The 19605-nt window shown below is 40.4% G+C and overlaps 1 protein-coding gene across 1 annotated transcript in view; it reads left to right on the forward strand.

Annotated features, from left to right (window-relative positions):
• LOC126427309 (tRNA-dihydrouridine(47) synthase [NAD(P)(+)]-like) overlaps positions 1–19605 on the forward strand; it is a 237196-nt gene that overhangs the window by 72173 nt on the left and 145418 nt on the right. Inside the window, exons 3-4 of the mRNA XM_050089613.1 lie at positions 3560–3833; positions 18390–18589. Of these exons, the coding sequence (XP_049945570.1) occupies positions 3560–3833; positions 18390–18589 (474 nt within the window). The remainder of the gene's footprint in view (positions 1–3559; positions 3834–18389; positions 18590–19605) is intronic.

Raw genomic sequence — 19605 nt, forward strand, 5'->3', positions numbered from 1 at the left:
TGACCTGGACCTTGTTCCAGTCCCGTGGAACATTCATCTGTTCCAATGATCTCTGATAGATGACGGATAAGAATGGGGCTTTATTTGTAGCATAGTTAACATGTAATCTTATGGGGATGCCGTGTGGGCCAAATGCCTTCCTGGCGTCTAAGGATCTCTTCTGTTTTGCAATCCCAGATACACTAAACACTATGTCAGCCATCCTTGCATTTGTTCAATAAATGAAAAGGGGAATGGTGCTGTATTAAATCTTCTTAAATGCTTGAAATTGACACCACCACCATCAACACCACCACCATCACCATGTGTGTGCTCTTATATAATCTAGAAACTAAGCAGCAATCAAGTGTTTGCATCTTCAAAGATGTACCGAAGCCAACAAAAATGATTTTTCAGTGAAATACTTCCAACAAAATGAAGGCTTGTTTTTTCTGTTACACTGCTTTAAAACGTTTTGCGTTTTGCATCATTCTTCTCATAATGATGACAACTTTGTCAGAGCAAATCACTGAAGAATCGTTTGACAGAAAGTAAAACTATGGAATCATATCACATTTCTGTCTTTATCTTAATTTCCTGGCCACTCTTTTCTGTCCCCTTTTTCTCAGATAGCAAATGCATCAACAACGATTTTAATTGTCTGAAGAAGCTGTTGAACTCTTTAAAAGTCAATTTTTTTCAGGATACTAACAACCAAGAGAAAAAATGTTTGCCAAATTTGTTTGCACACATGAAAGAGTATATAAATGTCAAGTACATAAATTTTTTCGAACAATAGAATGAGTTATAAAATATTTTTTTCATTCAGTTGTTTACATTCCGAAAAATCTTTATAAGCTAAGATAACTTAGCATATAACCTTCCTTGGAGGTTGTTCGAAAGTTATTTATTGTTTTTTCGAGCAATGGAAAGTGTAGGTTGGAATAGCAACAGTGTTATGAAAAGAGTGGATTGCTATTCACTGTTCCACACATGAGCTTTCAGCCAAAGCCTTCACATCTCATGCACACAACAGTTATGACTGGCTGCTCCTGCTGGAGATAGCTTTCACTTGTAAGTGAGGCGTGCATGTCCGTACAACGCTTTGCCCGAAAGATCATTTTCGTCATGCCTGTCTTTAACTCAGTGTCAGTAGCAATCTATACTTTTCAGAATATTGTTAATTACACTGGGGTGACAAAAGTCATGGGATATTTCCTAATATACATTGTCTGTGATGAGAGGTGATGCCACAGTGCAGCAACTCGATGTGGCGTGGACTCGACAATTCGTTGGAAGTTCCCTGCAGAAATATTGAGCTGTGCAGCCTCCTTAGCCATCCGTAATTGCAAAAGTGTTGCCGGTGCAGGATTTTGAGCACAAACTGACCTCTCGATTATGTCCCGTAAATGTTTGACGAGAACTGGGTCGGGGGATCTGGGTAGCCGAGTTATTTGCTCGAATTGTCCAGAACAACTGGGGCACGTGAAGTCTGTGAATGGCTGGAAATGGTCTCCAAGTAGCTGAACACAAGCGAGGACCCTGTCCATTTCGTGCAAGCACAGCTCACACCATTATGGAGCCACCACCAGCTTGCACAGAGCCTTTATGACAGCTTGGGTCCGTGGCTTTGTGGGGTCTCCCCCTCTTACCAACGGAGATCAGGACTTGTCTGATTAGACCACTGTTTTAAAGCCATCTGTGGGCCAACAGATATGGTCATTAGCTCTGAAGAGGTGCTGGAGACGTTGCCGTACTCTTAGCAAAGGCACTCGCATCAATTGGCTGCTGCGGTAGCCCATTAATGTAGAGATGGGTCAAACTCATTTATTCCCGTGAACTACTTCATTCATTTCACTCTTTGCTGTGAAGCGTTCAAATGAAGTAGTTCATTAATGAAGTACGGAAGCGTGGCGAAGTTACCCAGTTCGCCGCTCGGCTACGGCTACACTCGCTTCACCTCGTTCATACAGTAAAGCTTCCTAATACATCATAATTTTACCAACAGATGGCCAAACTAGCATGGTCGAAGGGGACAAAGGAAAGATAAACAGAGAAGTCTGTCACATATAAAGAAGGTATTACATTTAATCTTGCTCGACGTTTTCTCATGAAACGCCCAAAAAAGTCTTTACCTGCCAAATGAAACATTATTTGTTGTATTCATGGACTGAAAACTAGGGCTAGCAACGAAATGCAGTCCAATTTTATGTTCCTTTTAAAATTTAATCCAAAATAGAATGAGTATGTTTACCACTGTCACGAAATCTATATACCTACGTTATTCAGAAGTTTGCCCGTAGATTTTATTCTTGTTGAGAATAATAAACCCTCCATATTCAAAATGTAAACTGTCACCTGTAGTCATTGGTACGATTTCAGGTCAAATCCCTCTTTCAGTGTTATTAACAAACCTTTTATTTTCATGTTAGCTGTGCGTACTCACACAGCCAGCCTCTTCGTTTGTATCTTTAATGTTCATTTGTCTGCAAGTGCTGCCAACGGTAGGCTACCCGTAGACGCGAAGTTTAACTGCACAAATAGTAACGGGTAATGATGTCAGCACTGCAAGAAGCAGCTGACGCTGCCTTCCCCTCGCCCCTCACCTTCCCAAGCCCTCGTAAACCTATCATTCCCCACAAACACCGCGCGATTCATCGACAGGCAGTAGAGGGAGGACTGAAGTGAAGGGAGGATGAGTGACGTAGCGCCGATGTAGTGGGAGAGGGAGAGGGGAAGAGAGTGAGTGAACTATAAAAAAGTGTGGAGTGTGCTATCTGTGAAGAGTTTCAAGTACCAGTTCATTGAAATTGAGTGGTTAGTTCGCACTTCACTGGAGTAATGCGTTCATTTGAACGACTCATTCACGAGCTCCCCATCACTACATTAATGTCAAATTTCTGTGCACCGTTCTAACAGATACAGTTGTCGTATACCTTGCATTGAATTCTGCAGTTATTTGACAGCTAAGCCGCTGCTCTTGGTTGTTAAGTGAAGACCGTCTGCCACTACATTGTCTGTCGTGAGAGGTGATGCCTGAAACTTGGTATTCTCGGTGCACTCGTGACACTGTGGATGTTGGAATATCGAGTTCCCTAATGATTTCCGAAATGGAATGTCCCGTGCATTTAGCTCCGACTACCATTGCGCATTCAAAATCTGTCGGTTCTCGTCCCGTGGCTATGATCGCATCACGAACGTTTTCACATGTCACTTGAGTACAAATGACAGCTCCGCAAATGCACTGTCCTTTTATTCCTTGTTTTTGTGGTACTACCACATTCTGTATATGTGCATTTTGCTATCCCAAGTTTTTATCACACCAGTGTAATTGTTTTGTACATTTAAATTAGAGTTTTTGCTTATATCAATTTCTTTAGACCACGTGTTTAAAAATAGTCTTGTTAATCCAGTATGTCTGGTAATCCAGCATTGGCTGATCCTCGACCATGCTGGATTATCGAGGTCCTACTTTAGAATGATTATTACCCAAAACTATTTTTAAATATTTTTGCAAAAATCTGACAAGTATTGTCATTATACACGTACGCAGTATAAGAGAACGCATCTCCTGTCGCAGGGCAGAACAAGGCTCGGCCGTGCCCGTTCCGGGTGGACCGCGCGTCGTGCCTCTGCTCGAGCCTGATCGACAGCCCGACGGACGCGGAGGCGGTGGCGCAGTTTGCCGCGGGGAGGCCGGACGACCAGAAGCGGCTGTTTGAGTGCCGCGGGGAGGCCACCTGCACCTACCTGCACGACGTCCAGAGCTACCTGGAAACCAAGCAGCCGGACATCGCGGAGGAGTGCCCCGTCTTCCGCACCCGCGGTCACTGCCCCTGGGGTCTGTCGTGCCGGTGAGTGATTCGCTGCAGCACTGGAACTTTTCCTTACCCTCTTGTGCTGGTGCATCTGTAAGGCACAACAAAATGAAAACCAAACACCCGCCACAACCGGACCCTGGAATGGTTCCATTCAGAAGTAATTATGACACACATTATTACATTTATCCTGTGGCGAGACGAGACGATCAATTCCTGTTTCGTAAACAGTGCTCACCTGCTTACGGATCCACAGTTGCACTCACTCTGCAGTGCCTCGTCCAACTGAAACTGACATTCACGTACAGTCAAACCCCGCTTTTACACTTTACAAGGGACTTCAAAATGATGGTGTAAAATGCGGGAAAATGTAAAATTCGGGAAATAACGTTTTATGCTGTAAAAGTTACATATAGGGTACTCCCTTGCATATTATGTATGATATATGTACGTAACAGGAATTAAAAGACTTGTTAGGGACTTGTTTATTATCTAATAAAAACCACTGATAACTGTCTGGGAAGTAGGAACATCTGATTCAGTTTCACATATCATAATCGATGTTTTTCAAAGCCAGCAACTATCATTCATTATTTAAATAATGAAATACTGCACTAGTTACGTATTTTTTCATGCTTAACACGACACGATTGGAGAAATTTTTCTTGTTTTCAAGTGCAAATATGTACATACGTATTTTTTTGCGGTGTTCGAATGTGTGTTGTTCTGGGTTTCATGCACTGTAGTAGTCTTTTTCAGGTATCAAGTAATGTGCCTCCTCAGTTATGTAGAAAACCACACACACATGCAAACTATCACTCACATTCTTTGTTTATGTAACAAAAAAAAAAAAAAATATGCGTAAATACTGCACTTGACAATGAGAATACATTCTCAAAACACATTTTGCTCAGCATGAATAAAATACGTAACCCACATTGCGTTTAAACTAAAAGAGAAGAAAAGGAAAATAATAAATTCAATAAATGCAATAATAAATCTTTGTTTTGTTGTGTAAGAAGATGTACAGTGTGGTGGTGGCTTTAATGAAGGTTGAGAAAAAGACAAGATTGATTACATTTTTTTTCAAATTTGTGAATAGTTTTTTTGTGTTTTGTTCAAAAGTATATAAATATGGCTTACCTGGTTACTACAGCAATGCCTTCAGTTTGACCAAGGTGCGTGGTTCTCCTTTGTTTTAGGTGGTCGAATAATTCTTCAAATTATTTTTGAGGTCTACTCAATTATTTGTTTTGGTTTTTGCAACACAAGGGAAGGGTACCATAGGATTTGCAGCATAACCATTTCTTCCAGTGTGGTATCATCTTTTTCACCTGTCTGTGATGGTTGTTCTCTTGGACTTCATCTCAAAATCTGTAATAGTCACCTTAAAATCTGGAATTTATATCTTTGCTGCACCACATTTTTGTGTAATTTTTGTGTATAACTTTCCTTGCTTATTAATTAACAGATGGTGTATTCTGTTCGTCATTACATGCCTGTATCACATTAAATGGCTGCCTTCATTTCTTCACTATACAGGAGAGAGTTACAGTAATATTTTCAGGGTTTATTTTCTGTGTCTTCCACCATACATCTGCTGTTAATATAACTGTTCTTTGAAAGTCTGCCCATCTACAAGGTAATGTGGTGATCCAAAGAATACATATTTCCACGTCAGAGCAGTTATTTCCTGTTACGAAGCTGCTGTGATTGATGTCTTGTGTTGAAAATGCACGTATCCCTTCAATACAGCTCACTGAGAGCAAAATAAAAATGAAACATTTGTCCATGTTTTATAGTCAATATGCTATTTTATGTTACCATTTTCTTATTACATGAATAACTTTTGGTTGTACCAAGCAGTGGAAACTCCAGGTGGGGACAATAACAATGTTATGAAAAGGACAAATTGCTGCTCAACATATCATTTCATCTCCTTTTCACCACAAAGATGCTTCTGTCACTTTTGTGCCATTGGATAGAAAGACCTGCAACAGGTGACCATATAACTGTAGATGGCGTCTCCTGGCCAATAACGCCATATGATCATTTTATCACTAGACAAACTGTGAATTAGCTTTAATAAATTTTATTATAGAAATGGAAGAGGTCATAGGTGAAGGGGAGATGGGAGACATGACACTCTGAGAAGAATTTGACAGAGCACTGAAAGACTAAACAAGGTCCTGTGAATATACAATATTCTGTTAGACCTACTGATAGCCTTGGGAGCCTATGACAAAACTCTCCCATCGGGTGTGCAAGGTATGTTAGACAGGTGAAGTATCTCAGACTCAAGAAGTATGCAGTAATTCCAGGTATAAAAATAATAAAATACAAGTGCTGGAAGGATGTAAATTATTGAACTATGAGTTTAATGAGACGTGGTTGCAAAATACTAACATACGAATGGAGAAACTGCTAGAAGCAGAACTCGGGGAAGATCAGTTTGGATTTCAGAGAAATGTAGAAACTCACAAACCAATACTGATCCTACGACTTATTTTAGAAAATAGGTTAAGGAAAGGCAAACCTACATTTATAGAATTTGTAGACTTGGAGGTAGCTTTTGACAGTTTTACTGGAATACTATCTTTGAAGGTCTTCAAATAGTAGGGGTAAAATACAGGGAACAAAAGGTTATTAACAACTTGCACAGAAACCAGACGGCAGTAATAAAGAGTTGAGGGGCATGAATGGGAAGCTGTGGTTGAGAAGGGAGTGAGATAAGGTTGTAGCCTATCCCTAATGTTATTCAATCTGTACATTAAACAAGCAGTAAAGGAAACCAAAGAAAAATTTGGAATAGGGATTAAAGTTCAGGGAGAAGAAATAAAACCTTTGAGGTTTTCTTATGACATTTAACTCTGTCTGAAACAGTGAAGGACTTGGAAGAACAGTTGAATGGAATGGACAGTGTCATGAAATGAGGATGTAAGATGAACATCAACAAAAGTAAAACAAGGATAATGGAATGTAGTTGAAATAAATCAGGTGATGGCAGAGGGAATTAGATCAGGAAACAAGACACTTAAAATAGTAGATGAATTTTGCTTTTGGGTAGTAAAATCAGTGATTATGGCTGAAGTAGACAGGATATAATATGTAAACTAACAGTGGCAAGAAAAACATTCCTTAAGGAGAGAAATTTGTTAACATCAAATATAGATTTAAGTGCTTGGAAGTCTTTTCTGAAAATATTTGTATGGAATGTAGCCATGTACAGAAGTGAAACATGGACGATAAACAGTGTAGACGAGAAGAAAACAGAAGCTTCGAAATGTGGTGTTACCGAAGAATGCTGAGGGTAGATGGATAAATTGCGTAAATAATCACAAGGTACAAGGTACGGGGAGAAAAGAAATTTGTGGCATAACTTGACTAAAAGAATGAATCGGTTGACAAGACACAATCTGAGACATCAAGTGATCACCAGTTAGAGAGTGACCCAGCAGATGAATACTATAAGCAGATTCAGAAGGAAGTAAGTTGCAGGAGTTATTCGGAGATGAAGAGCTTGGGGGTATCGTGGAGAGCTGCATCAAGCAAGTCTTTGGACTAAAGACAACAGCAAAAGATTGTATTTATTCTAAATAATATTAGTACTATTTATGTTTTATTCAGGTTTTGGTGTTCATTTTTCCCATTATTTATTGTTTGTTAAAACTGTGCCAGACAGTCATTCCAACCAGGAACATTGCTTTTGATGTGGAATGTTCTTACTGACTGAGTTATCAAGACACAGCTCAGATTTAATGTACAGAGAAGTTTCAAAGCGGTGTACAACCAGATCCAAGGTGAGGATTCATTCTGGATCCTCCTCACGTGCTCGTTCAACTTGGACAACATTTAAAGACAATTCCACGTTGTATTAAGGTGCACAGTTATGTTCTCTTCCCTGCAACAAGCATTTGTAACTTCCAGTCTGTGCAAGTTTCGATCTCATATTGTAACTTCAGTCTGTCTTAACTTCACAAGCTAAAACTATTTGTACATGTGTATAACATGGCAAAGAAGATGTACTGTGCGTGGAGCTCTTACCGAGATCTTCTGGAAACCATCAAATACTTTATCGTCTTGCATGAATACTTTACAGTCTGGCTGTCTAAAAATCGCCTTTGTAGATTTCAAGATTTCTGAGTGCCCTTAAGTACAGGTCATTTCAGTCGGAGCACTAATAAGTGAATGGATCACATGTAAGTTGAATAATCGGAAAGTCACTAGTTTTGTTATTGCTAGTGAAAGGAGTTGAGTGGCAAAACGTAAATTCTAGGTATGGGTTATTTTATTGTTCAGAAGATAAGCCATTCTTTTCTTCAGAATGATTTTGGCAGAATGAGAAAATGGAAAACCCAGAATGGAATAATGACAATATTATCAAAAGGAGACTGTCACAAATAATAGCTTGTGGGCAGTAAGGCCTTCGTCAGAATTAGACAGCAAACATGCAAATGCAACTCTCTCTCTCTCTCTCTCTCTCTCTCTCTCTCTCTCTCTCTCTCTCTCTCTCTCTCTCTGTCCCCCCCCCCCCCCCTACTCACACACACACACACACACACACACACACACACACACACACAACTTGCTGGCCAAAAGCTATTATTAGTGACAGCCTTTTGTTGTGCCTGTCTGCAACTCAGCATCTCTGCTATATGGTGAGCGGCAATTTTCCCTTTCATAACATTGTTACAGTCCATTCTGGATTTTCCATTGTTTGATTGTCAAAAGGGGAGATTGCTGTTCACCATAGGTTGGAGATGTTGGGTCACATGTAGACAAAACAAAAAGACTATCAAACATGTAAGCTTCCAGTTGAAAGACATTCTGAATTAGATGGCGTGCACACACACATTTGTGCAAATGCAACTTGTGCACACATGACCACTGTCTCTGGCTGCCGAGCCCAGAGGCCTTTAGGCATAAAGTTTGCCTGTTCGTATTCTTTTTGTTGTGCCCGTCTGTGACTGAGCACCCTTACTATGTAATGAGTAGCAACTACCCTTTCCGTAGTATTACAATTATTCCATCCTGAATTTTCCACTGTTTTATTTTCTTTCTGTATTTTATTTCAAATTGCATGAAAATACCAGAGTTCATAATAAATTACAAGGACATGCTGAAAAGGAATGCCTCCGAATTTTTTGTGTGAAAATTCTGAAAGCTTTTTAAATAAAAAAAACTTCTACACCTTCATGCTTCATGTCTACATACCTATTTCTCAGTATAGCCACCCTGATGATGAACACATACCTTCCAACAGAAGGCCAGTGTGTTAATACCGTCACTGTAGAATGTTTGACTTTTCATGACGGAGCCACAACCGCACCTCTGCTTGCACCGATTCATCACTGTCAAAGTGAAGGCCTCAAAAGAGTTCTTTAAGTTTTGGACTCAGACGAATATCGGATGGGGCCAAGTCGAGACTGTACGGAGGCTGATTGATGACGGTGAACCCGAGGTATCAGGGTGTTGCAGATGTGACAGCACTCGTGCACGGTCTGACATTTTCATGGTGAAGTAGAGGGTGCTCTGCGCGTGGAAGGCTAGAAATTTGATTCCAGCACACGTTTCTCACACACTGACATTGTTAAGCTGCACACCGCTGTGTTATACACTACACTTTGGAACCCTTTAGCGGTAGAGCTTTGCAACTTGTCAGCGAAGTTAGGAAGTCTACTAAGTAATATGCGTGACATGTAAGACCTCAACCGATATTGAGGATAGAATTCAGAGACATTACTTCTCAGCACTCACTTGGAAGAATTTGGTTAAAAACAGACTATAAAATATAAATGTGATGACATTGTGCATGAACACATACTAAAACAACTGTGGGAGCCTGTGAAGTTCTCTTAATGACATTTGTTTTGTTGACGTATGTACGAATAATTATTTCGAATGTTCCACTGGAATTGTGTTACAGTTAAAGATTAGAGATGCAGATATGTCATAACTGACAGTGCTGTGTTCTGTGCATACAGAATGCTCAAAAACTATTTATGTATTTTTGACATATCAGAAGGTTTGAAATTGATCACACTCCTTCTAAAGAAGTCCCCATGAAATATTATATGCAATTATGACACAAAACTAAGTAAATGATAAAGCTTGGATAATTTTCACATCTTCACTCACTGGCATTTTAAACTGTGTATCGCATAAAATGATTGAAAATAAGACAAAATGGTCTCTTTTGTATAATCGTATGGTAAAAGGAACGAAGTTTGCCGTAAAAAAATTGAACTGTATTCTTGATCAAAGTTACAGAAATTGCACCTTATATTCCCCCCAGGGGCTCAGCACTCATTCACCAAGTATGGGCTTTTATGACAATACAAAACAGTTTTTTTATATACAAATAAGAGGGTTATTTTTATACAATCAGAGGATTCCCCAGAAAGTAATTCACCACTCGCCCCCCACCGTCTCCAGCCAATAACAATGGCATGAATGCAAAACTTACGGTACGCATTATTTGATGTTTCCAGAGTGCACGCACAGATTTTCTGTTTCCTCCGACAGGTGACTTAGCTGCAGTAACATTTCAAAATGGCGTCTCTAGGTGATGGAAGTTACAATCAGCACCTCATCACCTAATTTCTCACTGCGGAGAAAGACTGTCAGGAAGAGTCACGAAGTTCTGCGTGCAGTTTACAGAGCATCTGCAGTCAACAGATATATGGTCAGTCACTGGGCAAAGAGGGTGAGGGCTTTACAAGAAGGCGGTTTGGCAGAGCTCCAAGATTTGCAGCATTCAGGGAGGGCACCCACAGCTGCCACGCTTGACGAGTTGCAGCTCACCAAAGTGCTCGTTCACGAGGACCGATGTGGAACAACTCGGCAGTTTGCGCCGAAGCTACCGGTTGGCAGAGGGAGTGTGGATACAGTCAGTAACCCAAGTGACTGTTTTATACGATATGATAATGCTCGACCTCACACGAGTTTCAGGACTTTGGAACACATCACTAAATGGGATTAGACTGTGTTAGCCCATCTACTTACAGCCCTGACCTACCTCCCTCAGACTTCCACTTGTTTGGGCCACTAAAAGATGCCATTCGTGGAAGACATTTTGAGGATGACGAAGGGACAGTTCGCACACTGTGAAGAAATGGCTTCGTGACCAGGAGGAGGAGTGGTATTGTCAGGGCATACGCACCCTTGTGTCTTACTACAGGAAGTTAAATGGAAAAACAGGGAGCACAGAAGAAACGTCATACTTTTTTGTGTGTACTTTTCATCGTGTTCAATAAATATTTGTTGAACAAAAATGTGGTGCGCTACTTTCTGGACAACTCCCAATCTTTGTATTATTCCCCCCCCCCCCCCCCTTCTGACTTGCTGCCCTTCTCCCATCACTCAGCAGCAATTTGAATTAATATTTTTCCTTGCTCATATTTGAAATTAAACAGTGGGAACTCTAGGTTGATTACCAAACAGTTATCCACCCGGATGAACGGCCACAGTCAGACTGTGGCCGAGAGCAAAGTAGACTATCCTGTGGCAAAACATACAGCTGTACGTAACATGCTCGATTTCAGTGGCTGCGTCACAACCCGGGCCATTTGAATCCCCCCCCCCCCCCCCCTCTGACACCAGCTTTCTGGACCCTGCAGATGGGAGTTATCGTTAAAATGCATTCTCCACTCCTCTAATTATCTCGGTCTCAGCCTACAGTAACCTACTGCTTCACAGCCTCTACCCATTAGTTTCTGCCCCCTCTGTTGTGCCATCTTCTCTCTATTCTCATCCCCTCCTGCTCTTTGTGTCTGCCCTCTGCCAACGCACACTCCCCAGTCTTTCCCATTCACTACTCCTCCCCTTTCCTGCCTGTCACCTCACTATCTCCCAATCTCCTGACTTTGCATCTGCTGGATTCTGGTCCCTGCACACTCCACCAGACACCACTCTTCTCTCCTTCCACCCATACTCTACTATCCCTTCCTCTTCCCCACACCCTCCAGATTGCTGCTTCCTTTCTACGTGACAGTTGCATTGCGATCCGAGCTGCCGGAGATGATGAACTTGTCATGTGGTGTGCTTGCTGTGTGTGTGTGTGTGTGTGTGTGTGTGTGTGTGTGTGTGTGTTTGTGTGAGTGTGAGAAGAAGGCTACGTATTTACCTGAATATGAGATGACCCTGAATATAAGAGAAACCCCCTTTGTCAAGAGGCTCCTTGAGAAAAATTCATTTTAAACACATTCTGACTATGGAATTAAAATTACAGACTGTTTTATTGACATGAAGTACCTGCAAAAAAATTAATGTTATACCTATTTTAAACTTATACCATTTATTAATTGTCAACATTTTGATATTACTAGGGCAATAAAGAAAATGAAATGATTTACATTGATTTTCAGATCTTTTTCTTTTCTATCTTTTTTGCTTACGAACCTGTATCACTATTTTTAATTGTCGTCATCATCGTCATCGTAACCACAGTTATTAAACATGGTTTTCCGAAACTCCGTCACCAAAGAAGATGAGTGAATATTCCTGAATTCCAATCAAGAACAATTGCCAAGATGAGAAATATAGAAGTAGATATCCTCGGTGTAGCAAAGCAGCTTAAATCACTTAATAACAGCCAGGCCTACAGTCCAGATTGTACACCAGTCAGGTTCCTTTCAGGGTATGCTGATACAATAGCTCCATATTTAGCAATTATATACAACTGATCGCTCACAGAAAGTTCGATACCTAAAGACTGGAAAATTGCTCAGGTTACTCCAATACCCAAAAAGGGAAGTAGGAGTAATCCGCTGAATTACAGGCCCATATCACAAATGTCTATTTGCAGTGGGTTTCTGGAACATGTACTGTGTTTGAACATTATGAAGTACCTTGAAGAAAACAATTTATATTCACATAGTCAGCACAGTTTCAGGAAATATCGTTCTTGTGAAACACAACTAACTCTTTATACTTGTGAAGTAATGAGTGCTATTGACAGGGGATTTCAAATTGATTCCATACTTCTAGATTTCCAGAAGGCTTTCGACACCGTTCCTCACAAGCGTCTTGTAACCAAACTGCGTGCCTATGGAATATCACCTCAGTTGTGCGACTGGATTCATGATTTCCTGACAGAAAGGCCACAGTACGTAGTAATAGATAGAAAGTCATCGAGTGAAACAGAAGTAATATCCGGCGTTCCCCAAGGAAGTGTTATAGGCCCTCTATTGTTCCTGATCTATATTAACGACATAGGATGCAATCTGAGTAGTTGTCTTAGGTTGTTTGCAGATGATGCTGTCATTTACCATCTTGTAAAGTCATCAGATGACCAAAATGAATTGCAAAATGATTTAGATAAGATACCTGTATGATGCGAAAAGTGGAATTTGACCCTGAATAAAGAAAAGTTTGAAGTTATTCACATGAGTACTAAAAGAAATCCACTAAAATTCGAGTATGCAATGAGTTGCACAAATTTGAAGACTGTAAATTCAACTAAATACTTAGGGATTACAATTACAATTACAAATACCCTAAATTGGAACAATCACATAAACAATGTCGTTGGTAGAGCAAGCCAAAAACTGTGATTCATTTGCAGAACACTTAGAAGGTGCAACAGGTCTACCAAAGAGACTGCTTACACCACGCTTGTCCGCCCTATTCTGCAGTATTGCTGTGTGGTATGGGATCCGCATCAGGTGGGACTGACGGATGACATAGAAAATGTTCAAAGAAGGGCAGCTGTTTGTATTATTGCGCAATAGGGGAGATAGTACCACAGACATGGTATGTGAATTGGAGTGCTAATCATTAAAACAAAGATGTTTTTGTTACAACGGGATCTTGTCATGAAATGTCAATCACTAGTTTTCTCCTCCAATTGCGAAAACATTCTTTTGATGCCCACCTACATAGGGAGAAACGATCATCGTGATAAAATAAGAGATATCAGGCTCACACCGAAAAGTGTAGGCGCTCATTTTTCCTGCGCGCTGTTTGAGAGTGGAACAGTAGAGAGACAGCTTGAATGTGTTTCATTGGACCCTCTGCCAGGCACTTTACTGTGAATAGCAGAGTGATCACGTAGATGATAGCACAGCTGTGAAATTTATATCTTCATTTTCGCAAATATTGGCAGTTTCTTCCAAATATTTTGCTATTTCTGAGGTTGTCTTCACAATGGGACCTAAGAACACAGCTTTCTTTCTTTCTTTCTTTCTTTCTTTCTTCTTCCTCTTCTTCTTCTTCTTCTTCTTCTTCTTCTTCTTCTCTCTTCCCCCCCATTTTTTTTGCCCCCCCCCCCCTACCCCCACCCCCTCGGAATAGATATCATTTGTAAGTAGGTGTGAGAATATTACAGTATTTCACTCTTCCAAACACATCTCTTCCCTCCCACTCTCCCATTGACAGGACCAGCTGACACACCCTCATCCATTCCCGTAGTACATCACGACAGTTGTTGACAACATTTCAGCAAGAAATGTGTAAATACGGCACTGGCCCCTGTCTTGACTTTCACAATACGCTGCAAAAATGAATACTATTGTTGAGTATTTGTCCAATTTTAAAGTAGTTCAATTACGATTACAAATGGATTCAGGCTAACTGCAGTTTAAATGTGGTAGATGTTGATTAAAAGCCAAAGTACGTGGTATAAATGCCCTCAGTTGGCAACACAACAAAATTTGCTGCCTGTTCAGGACTCCGCTCCCCGCAGTCATCCTAACTCCCAGCCAAACTGGTGTCACTGTTTACTTTCCATCCCTTCTGTAATGCTGAGCTTGAGTAACAGCGAAACACAGACTGCAATATCGTCTGGGTGCAGGTCATACATAACACCACCAACGAATGCACAAATAAAAGATCACAATTACGATCCAGTTTCATTCTTGAACTTTCGCTCGTCCTGCGATCTGGTGACATCTGCCGATACTGACGCGTCTTTCCTCTGCAACTTGTTCTTGTGGTAACCATTAAAGTCAGTTTAATATGATTTATTTCCTTTATCAGTAAACTCTTCCGGGCTAAGTTGCCGTGGTCGACGGCAACTTAGCCCGGAAGAGTTTACTGATAAAGACGCCGGCCGTGAAAGCCTACATGGAATGATTTATTTCCTTTGTTAGACATTTCATTCTGGATTCACTTTACTTCTGATTTTAACTGTCACCTTCATGCTCTAAAGTTGACTAAAAACTGGTTGTGTTTTTACCTGGTGTTCTAATACATGAACAGTGACTGAATTTCTCATGCATAATCCACTTAGTAAATCATTGCAGTCTTTCATATCGATCTGTTTTTGAATCGGCTAACGTTTTTTGGAGTCACAACATTTCTCTCTGTGAATGTACCTTTACGTAAAAAGCAGCATTAAAATTTGTGTGTGGCATCCATACATAATATGAGAACTTTTATTGCAAACCTGCTCAAATACGACAAAAGTTTGTAATGCTATCTGCTCCTGTGTTTCACAGATCCATCAAATTTTGATCAGAGCAACAGACTGTTGTAGTGGCTAGTTCATAGCTTCTTGCGCTCTCACTTGCACTAGCACCACACGAGTCAGTATCACACGATTGTTCTGGCATTGTCAATACTGTATCTGGTGCTTCCGCGTATCAGGAAATCTCGAGCCTGTTGGAATGTGAGTATCGTTTGCCGAACCCTGCCCTTCCAGATTCTTCAAAATAAATCTGCACGTGACTGCAGTAGCCAAAGTTACATCTCTAAACATAAGCTTACCCATAGAAACATAAGACTACCACTATATACTCTACAAAACATCATAATAATGTTGACTGCCAGGCACCAATAATTTAATATGTGGATATAAGATGATGCTATATATTCCCAATGATTAATCTGGGGGAAAAAAACGTGTGTTATATTCAAGTAAATATAGTAAATGCCTAACAGTTTATTTATTTATTTATTTACATGTCAAGTTTCATAAAACCAAATTGAGGAGCAAATCTCCAAGGTCATGGAACGTGTCAGTACATGAAATTGCAACATAAAAGTAATAAAAGATAAAAATAAAATGTTTATGAACCCAAAAAAAAGTCAAGCCATAAGTTTCAGTAAATGCAGTCAACAATATCGCATAAGAATCAGCTTAATATTTCAAGGAACTCCTTGGCAGAATAGGAGGAGTGAGCATGAAGAAACTCTTTTAGATTCGATTTGAAATCACGTTGATTACTGCTGAGATTTTTTAATTCTTGTGGAAGCGTATTGAAAATGGATGCAGCAGTATACTGGAGTTGAGGAAGTCCAATTGAAATGCAGGTTGGATTTCTGCTGAGTATTAACTGAGTGAAAGCTGCTTATTCTTGGGAATAAGCTGATGTTGTTAAAATGAAACAACAGTATATATATATGGAAACATTCCACGTGGGAAAAAAATATATCTAAAAACAAAGATGATGTGACTTACCGAACGAAAGTGCTGGCAGGTCGATAGACACACAAACTTACACACGAAATTCAAGCTTTCGCAACAAACTGTTGCTTCGTCAGGAAAGAGGGAAAGACGAAAGGATGTGGGTTTTAAGGGAGAGGGTAAGGAGTCATTCCAATCCCGGGAGCGGAAAGACTTACCTTAGGGGGAAAAAAGGACAGGTACACACTCGCGCACACACACATATATCCATCCGCACATACACAGACACAAGCAGACATATCGCAGACATGTCTGCTTGTGTCTGTGTATGTGCGGATGGATATGTGTGTGTGTGCGCGAGTGTGTACTTTTTGTCTTTCCCTCTCCTTCCCTCTTTCCTGACGAAGCAACAGTTTGTTGCGAAAGCTTGAATTTTGTGTGTATGTTTGTGTTTGTTTGTGTGTCTATCGACCTGGCAGCGCTTTCATTCGGTAAGTCACCTCATCTTTGTTATATATATATATGGCAATGTCAAAATATCCAGACTAGTGAACAGGGGTTTACAAGAGGTTCGCAAACTTACACCACTTATTGCCCAAACTGCCCGTTTCTGAGCCAAAAATTTCCTTTCAGAATGGCAAGAGTTACCCCAAAATATATGACATAAACAAATGAAAATAAGCAAAGTAGCCTAATTGTCAAACGATCACTTACTTCGGACACCATTCGAATAGTAAAAATGGCATCATTGAGTCTTTGAACAGGATCCTGGACGTTGAATTTCCACAATAGTCTACTACCTATCTGGACACCTAGAAAATTGAGCTGTTCAGTTTCACTAATCATATGCCCATCCTGTGAAATTAGAATGTCGTGTTTTGTTGAATTGTGTGTTAGAAACTGTAAAAACTGAGTCTTACTGTCATTGAGCAATAGTTTATTTTCTACAAACCATGAACTTATGTCATGAACTGCACTGTTTGAAACCAAGCCAATGTTGCACACATCATCATTTACTACCAAGCTAGTGTCATCAGCAAGCAGAAATATTTTAGAATCATCTGAAATACTAGAGGGCATATCATTTATATAAATAAGGAACAGGAGCGGCCCTAACACTGATTCCTGGGGCTCCCCCATTTGACTGTACCCCACTCAGACCCAACATCACAGCCATTCTCAACATTGTGAGCTGCTACTCGTATTCTGTAATGGTCCAACTTCTGGAGCAATATCTTGTGATCAACACAATCAAACGCTTTAGTTATATCAAAAAATAGGCCTAGCATTCGAAACTATCTGTTTAACCCATACAGTACATCACAGAGAAAAGAGAATATAGCATTTTCAGTAGTGAAATGACTTCTATACCCGAACTCTACATCTGATAGCAAATCATGTGATATAAAATGATCAATTATCCTTACATACACAGTCTTTCATAACTTTAGCAAACACTGGTGGCATAGAAGTAGGTCTAAAATTGTCTACATTATCCCTTTCTCCCTTTTTATACAACAGCATTACTACTGAGTGCTTTAATTGTTCAGGAAACTGACCGTTCCTAATGGAAAAATTACAAATATGGCTAATTACAGGACTAACATGTTCAGCACAGTACTTTAATATCCTGCTAGGCACTCCATCATATCCGTGAGAGTCCTTAGTCCTCAGTGATTTAATTATTGACTCAATCTTCCCCTTGTGTGTATCACAGAGGAGTATTTCAGACATGATTCTCAGAAAGGCATTTGCCAAGAGAGTTATATGGTTCCCCATAGAAACTAAATTTTTTATTTAATTCACCAGCAATGCTGAGAAAATTATTGTTAAATACTGAACATATATCTGATTTATCAGTAACAGAAATATTTTTACTACGAACTGACTGTATATCGTTGAACTTATGCTGCTGATCAAATACTTCCTTCACAACTAACCATATGGTTTTGATTTTATCATGTGAATTTGCTATTCTATTTACTCACCACATACTCTTTGCCATCCTAATAGCATTTTAAGCACCTCAGAATATTGTTTGTAATGGGCAGCTGTAGCCTGATTGTGACTACTTCTAATGTTTTGATATAATTCCCACTTTGTTCTACACGATATCCAGTCTTTTCATATATGTGTAGCTTGACCTTTACAAGGTCCACTTGTTGTTCAACTACGCGCTGCAGCTCTACGGCAACAAGATAAGAGATAGTGGCACCGAATTGGACCAGTTCGTCTTTGTTTCTCAGGTTCGGTGGGGCGCACCTGACGACAGACGGAAAGAATATGGTGGATGCCGAGAAGATGTCGAAGTACGCGTCAGACCCTCGACAGGGCACGACGAACGCGCTACACCGCGAACTGCAGGAGAACCTGCGGAAGCGCAGGTACGACTTCTCGAGGGCGGAGGCCGCGGTTGCCGCCTGCTCCAGGAACAAGAAGCCACAAGGTGAGCCGGCCAGACTCTTGTTGGCGATTTACACTAGTTGTCACCTGTCGTTTGAGGTCCGAAGTTGTGTGTTCTTGCGTGAAGTACTGCCTTTAGGCAGTAGCCACTAGAGATGGGCAAACTCGTTCATCCTTGGGAACTAGTTCACTGCTGATTGTTCTTTTTTGGGAACTGTTCACTTTTACTCATTCACCGTTCATTGTGCCTGATACGTGGTTCTTATGAGAAACTGAAAACTAGTAGTGTAGGTGACTGAAGGATGGAGGGCACCAAGAGGGGGCTCTTGCGTCCCCCCTGGAGTACAGAGTTTTTATTCATTACAGAATTCTTACACACTTCTAGAAGTAATTTCTGTGATTCTGCAGAACCTCTCGTTTAGCCAACCGTAGCCTTGTGTGGCTGGTCGCAGGGAAATAATATAGGGTGGCGCACGGAAAACCGGCCCCGAGTACAGACTGCTCGCCAATTACGGACGATGTGTTGCCCGTTACGAGTAGATACAACAAACAGACAAACATGTTATAATTAGGCAGCGAAGAAATAACAAGCTAATGCAAGCAACAACTGCGAAACAATCGATGACGATGTGTAGAGAACTGGAGAAGAGAGCATGAAAATCTCACGCGACGCGCATGGGCTATAGCTCACGTAGTCTTGAAAACCTGTTGGTGGCTGTTTCCCAACTTAAAAGACCACAAGTGTCTTGTATAAAATTCTTCGTTTCGACTTCCACTACATAGCTGTGCTACATTGTAATCAATAATCGTTTACACCCTATATGCACTTCACGTTCTCTCTGAGTTCATAGGCGAAGTAGAGACTTTATGAAAGCATAAAATAAAATGTGGTTTTCTCATACTTGCATCACACGCTTAGTAAAAATCAGGTTTTTATGTTGTATTATTAAAGTTAATGCAGCAGTAGTAATAATAATTAAGTTCGCAGTTATAAAGCTTTTGGTTTGAAAGCTCCTTCTGAACAAATGTTTTTGAGATAATAAGTAAATACGATTTTAT

Source organism: Schistocerca serialis, chromosome 11 (genome assembly GCF_023864345.2).
Source record: "Schistocerca serialis cubense isolate TAMUIC-IGC-003099 chromosome 11, iqSchSeri2.2, whole genome shotgun sequence".
In the NCBI taxonomy this organism is placed as follows: domain Eukaryota; kingdom Metazoa; phylum Arthropoda; class Insecta; order Orthoptera; family Acrididae; genus Schistocerca; species Schistocerca serialis.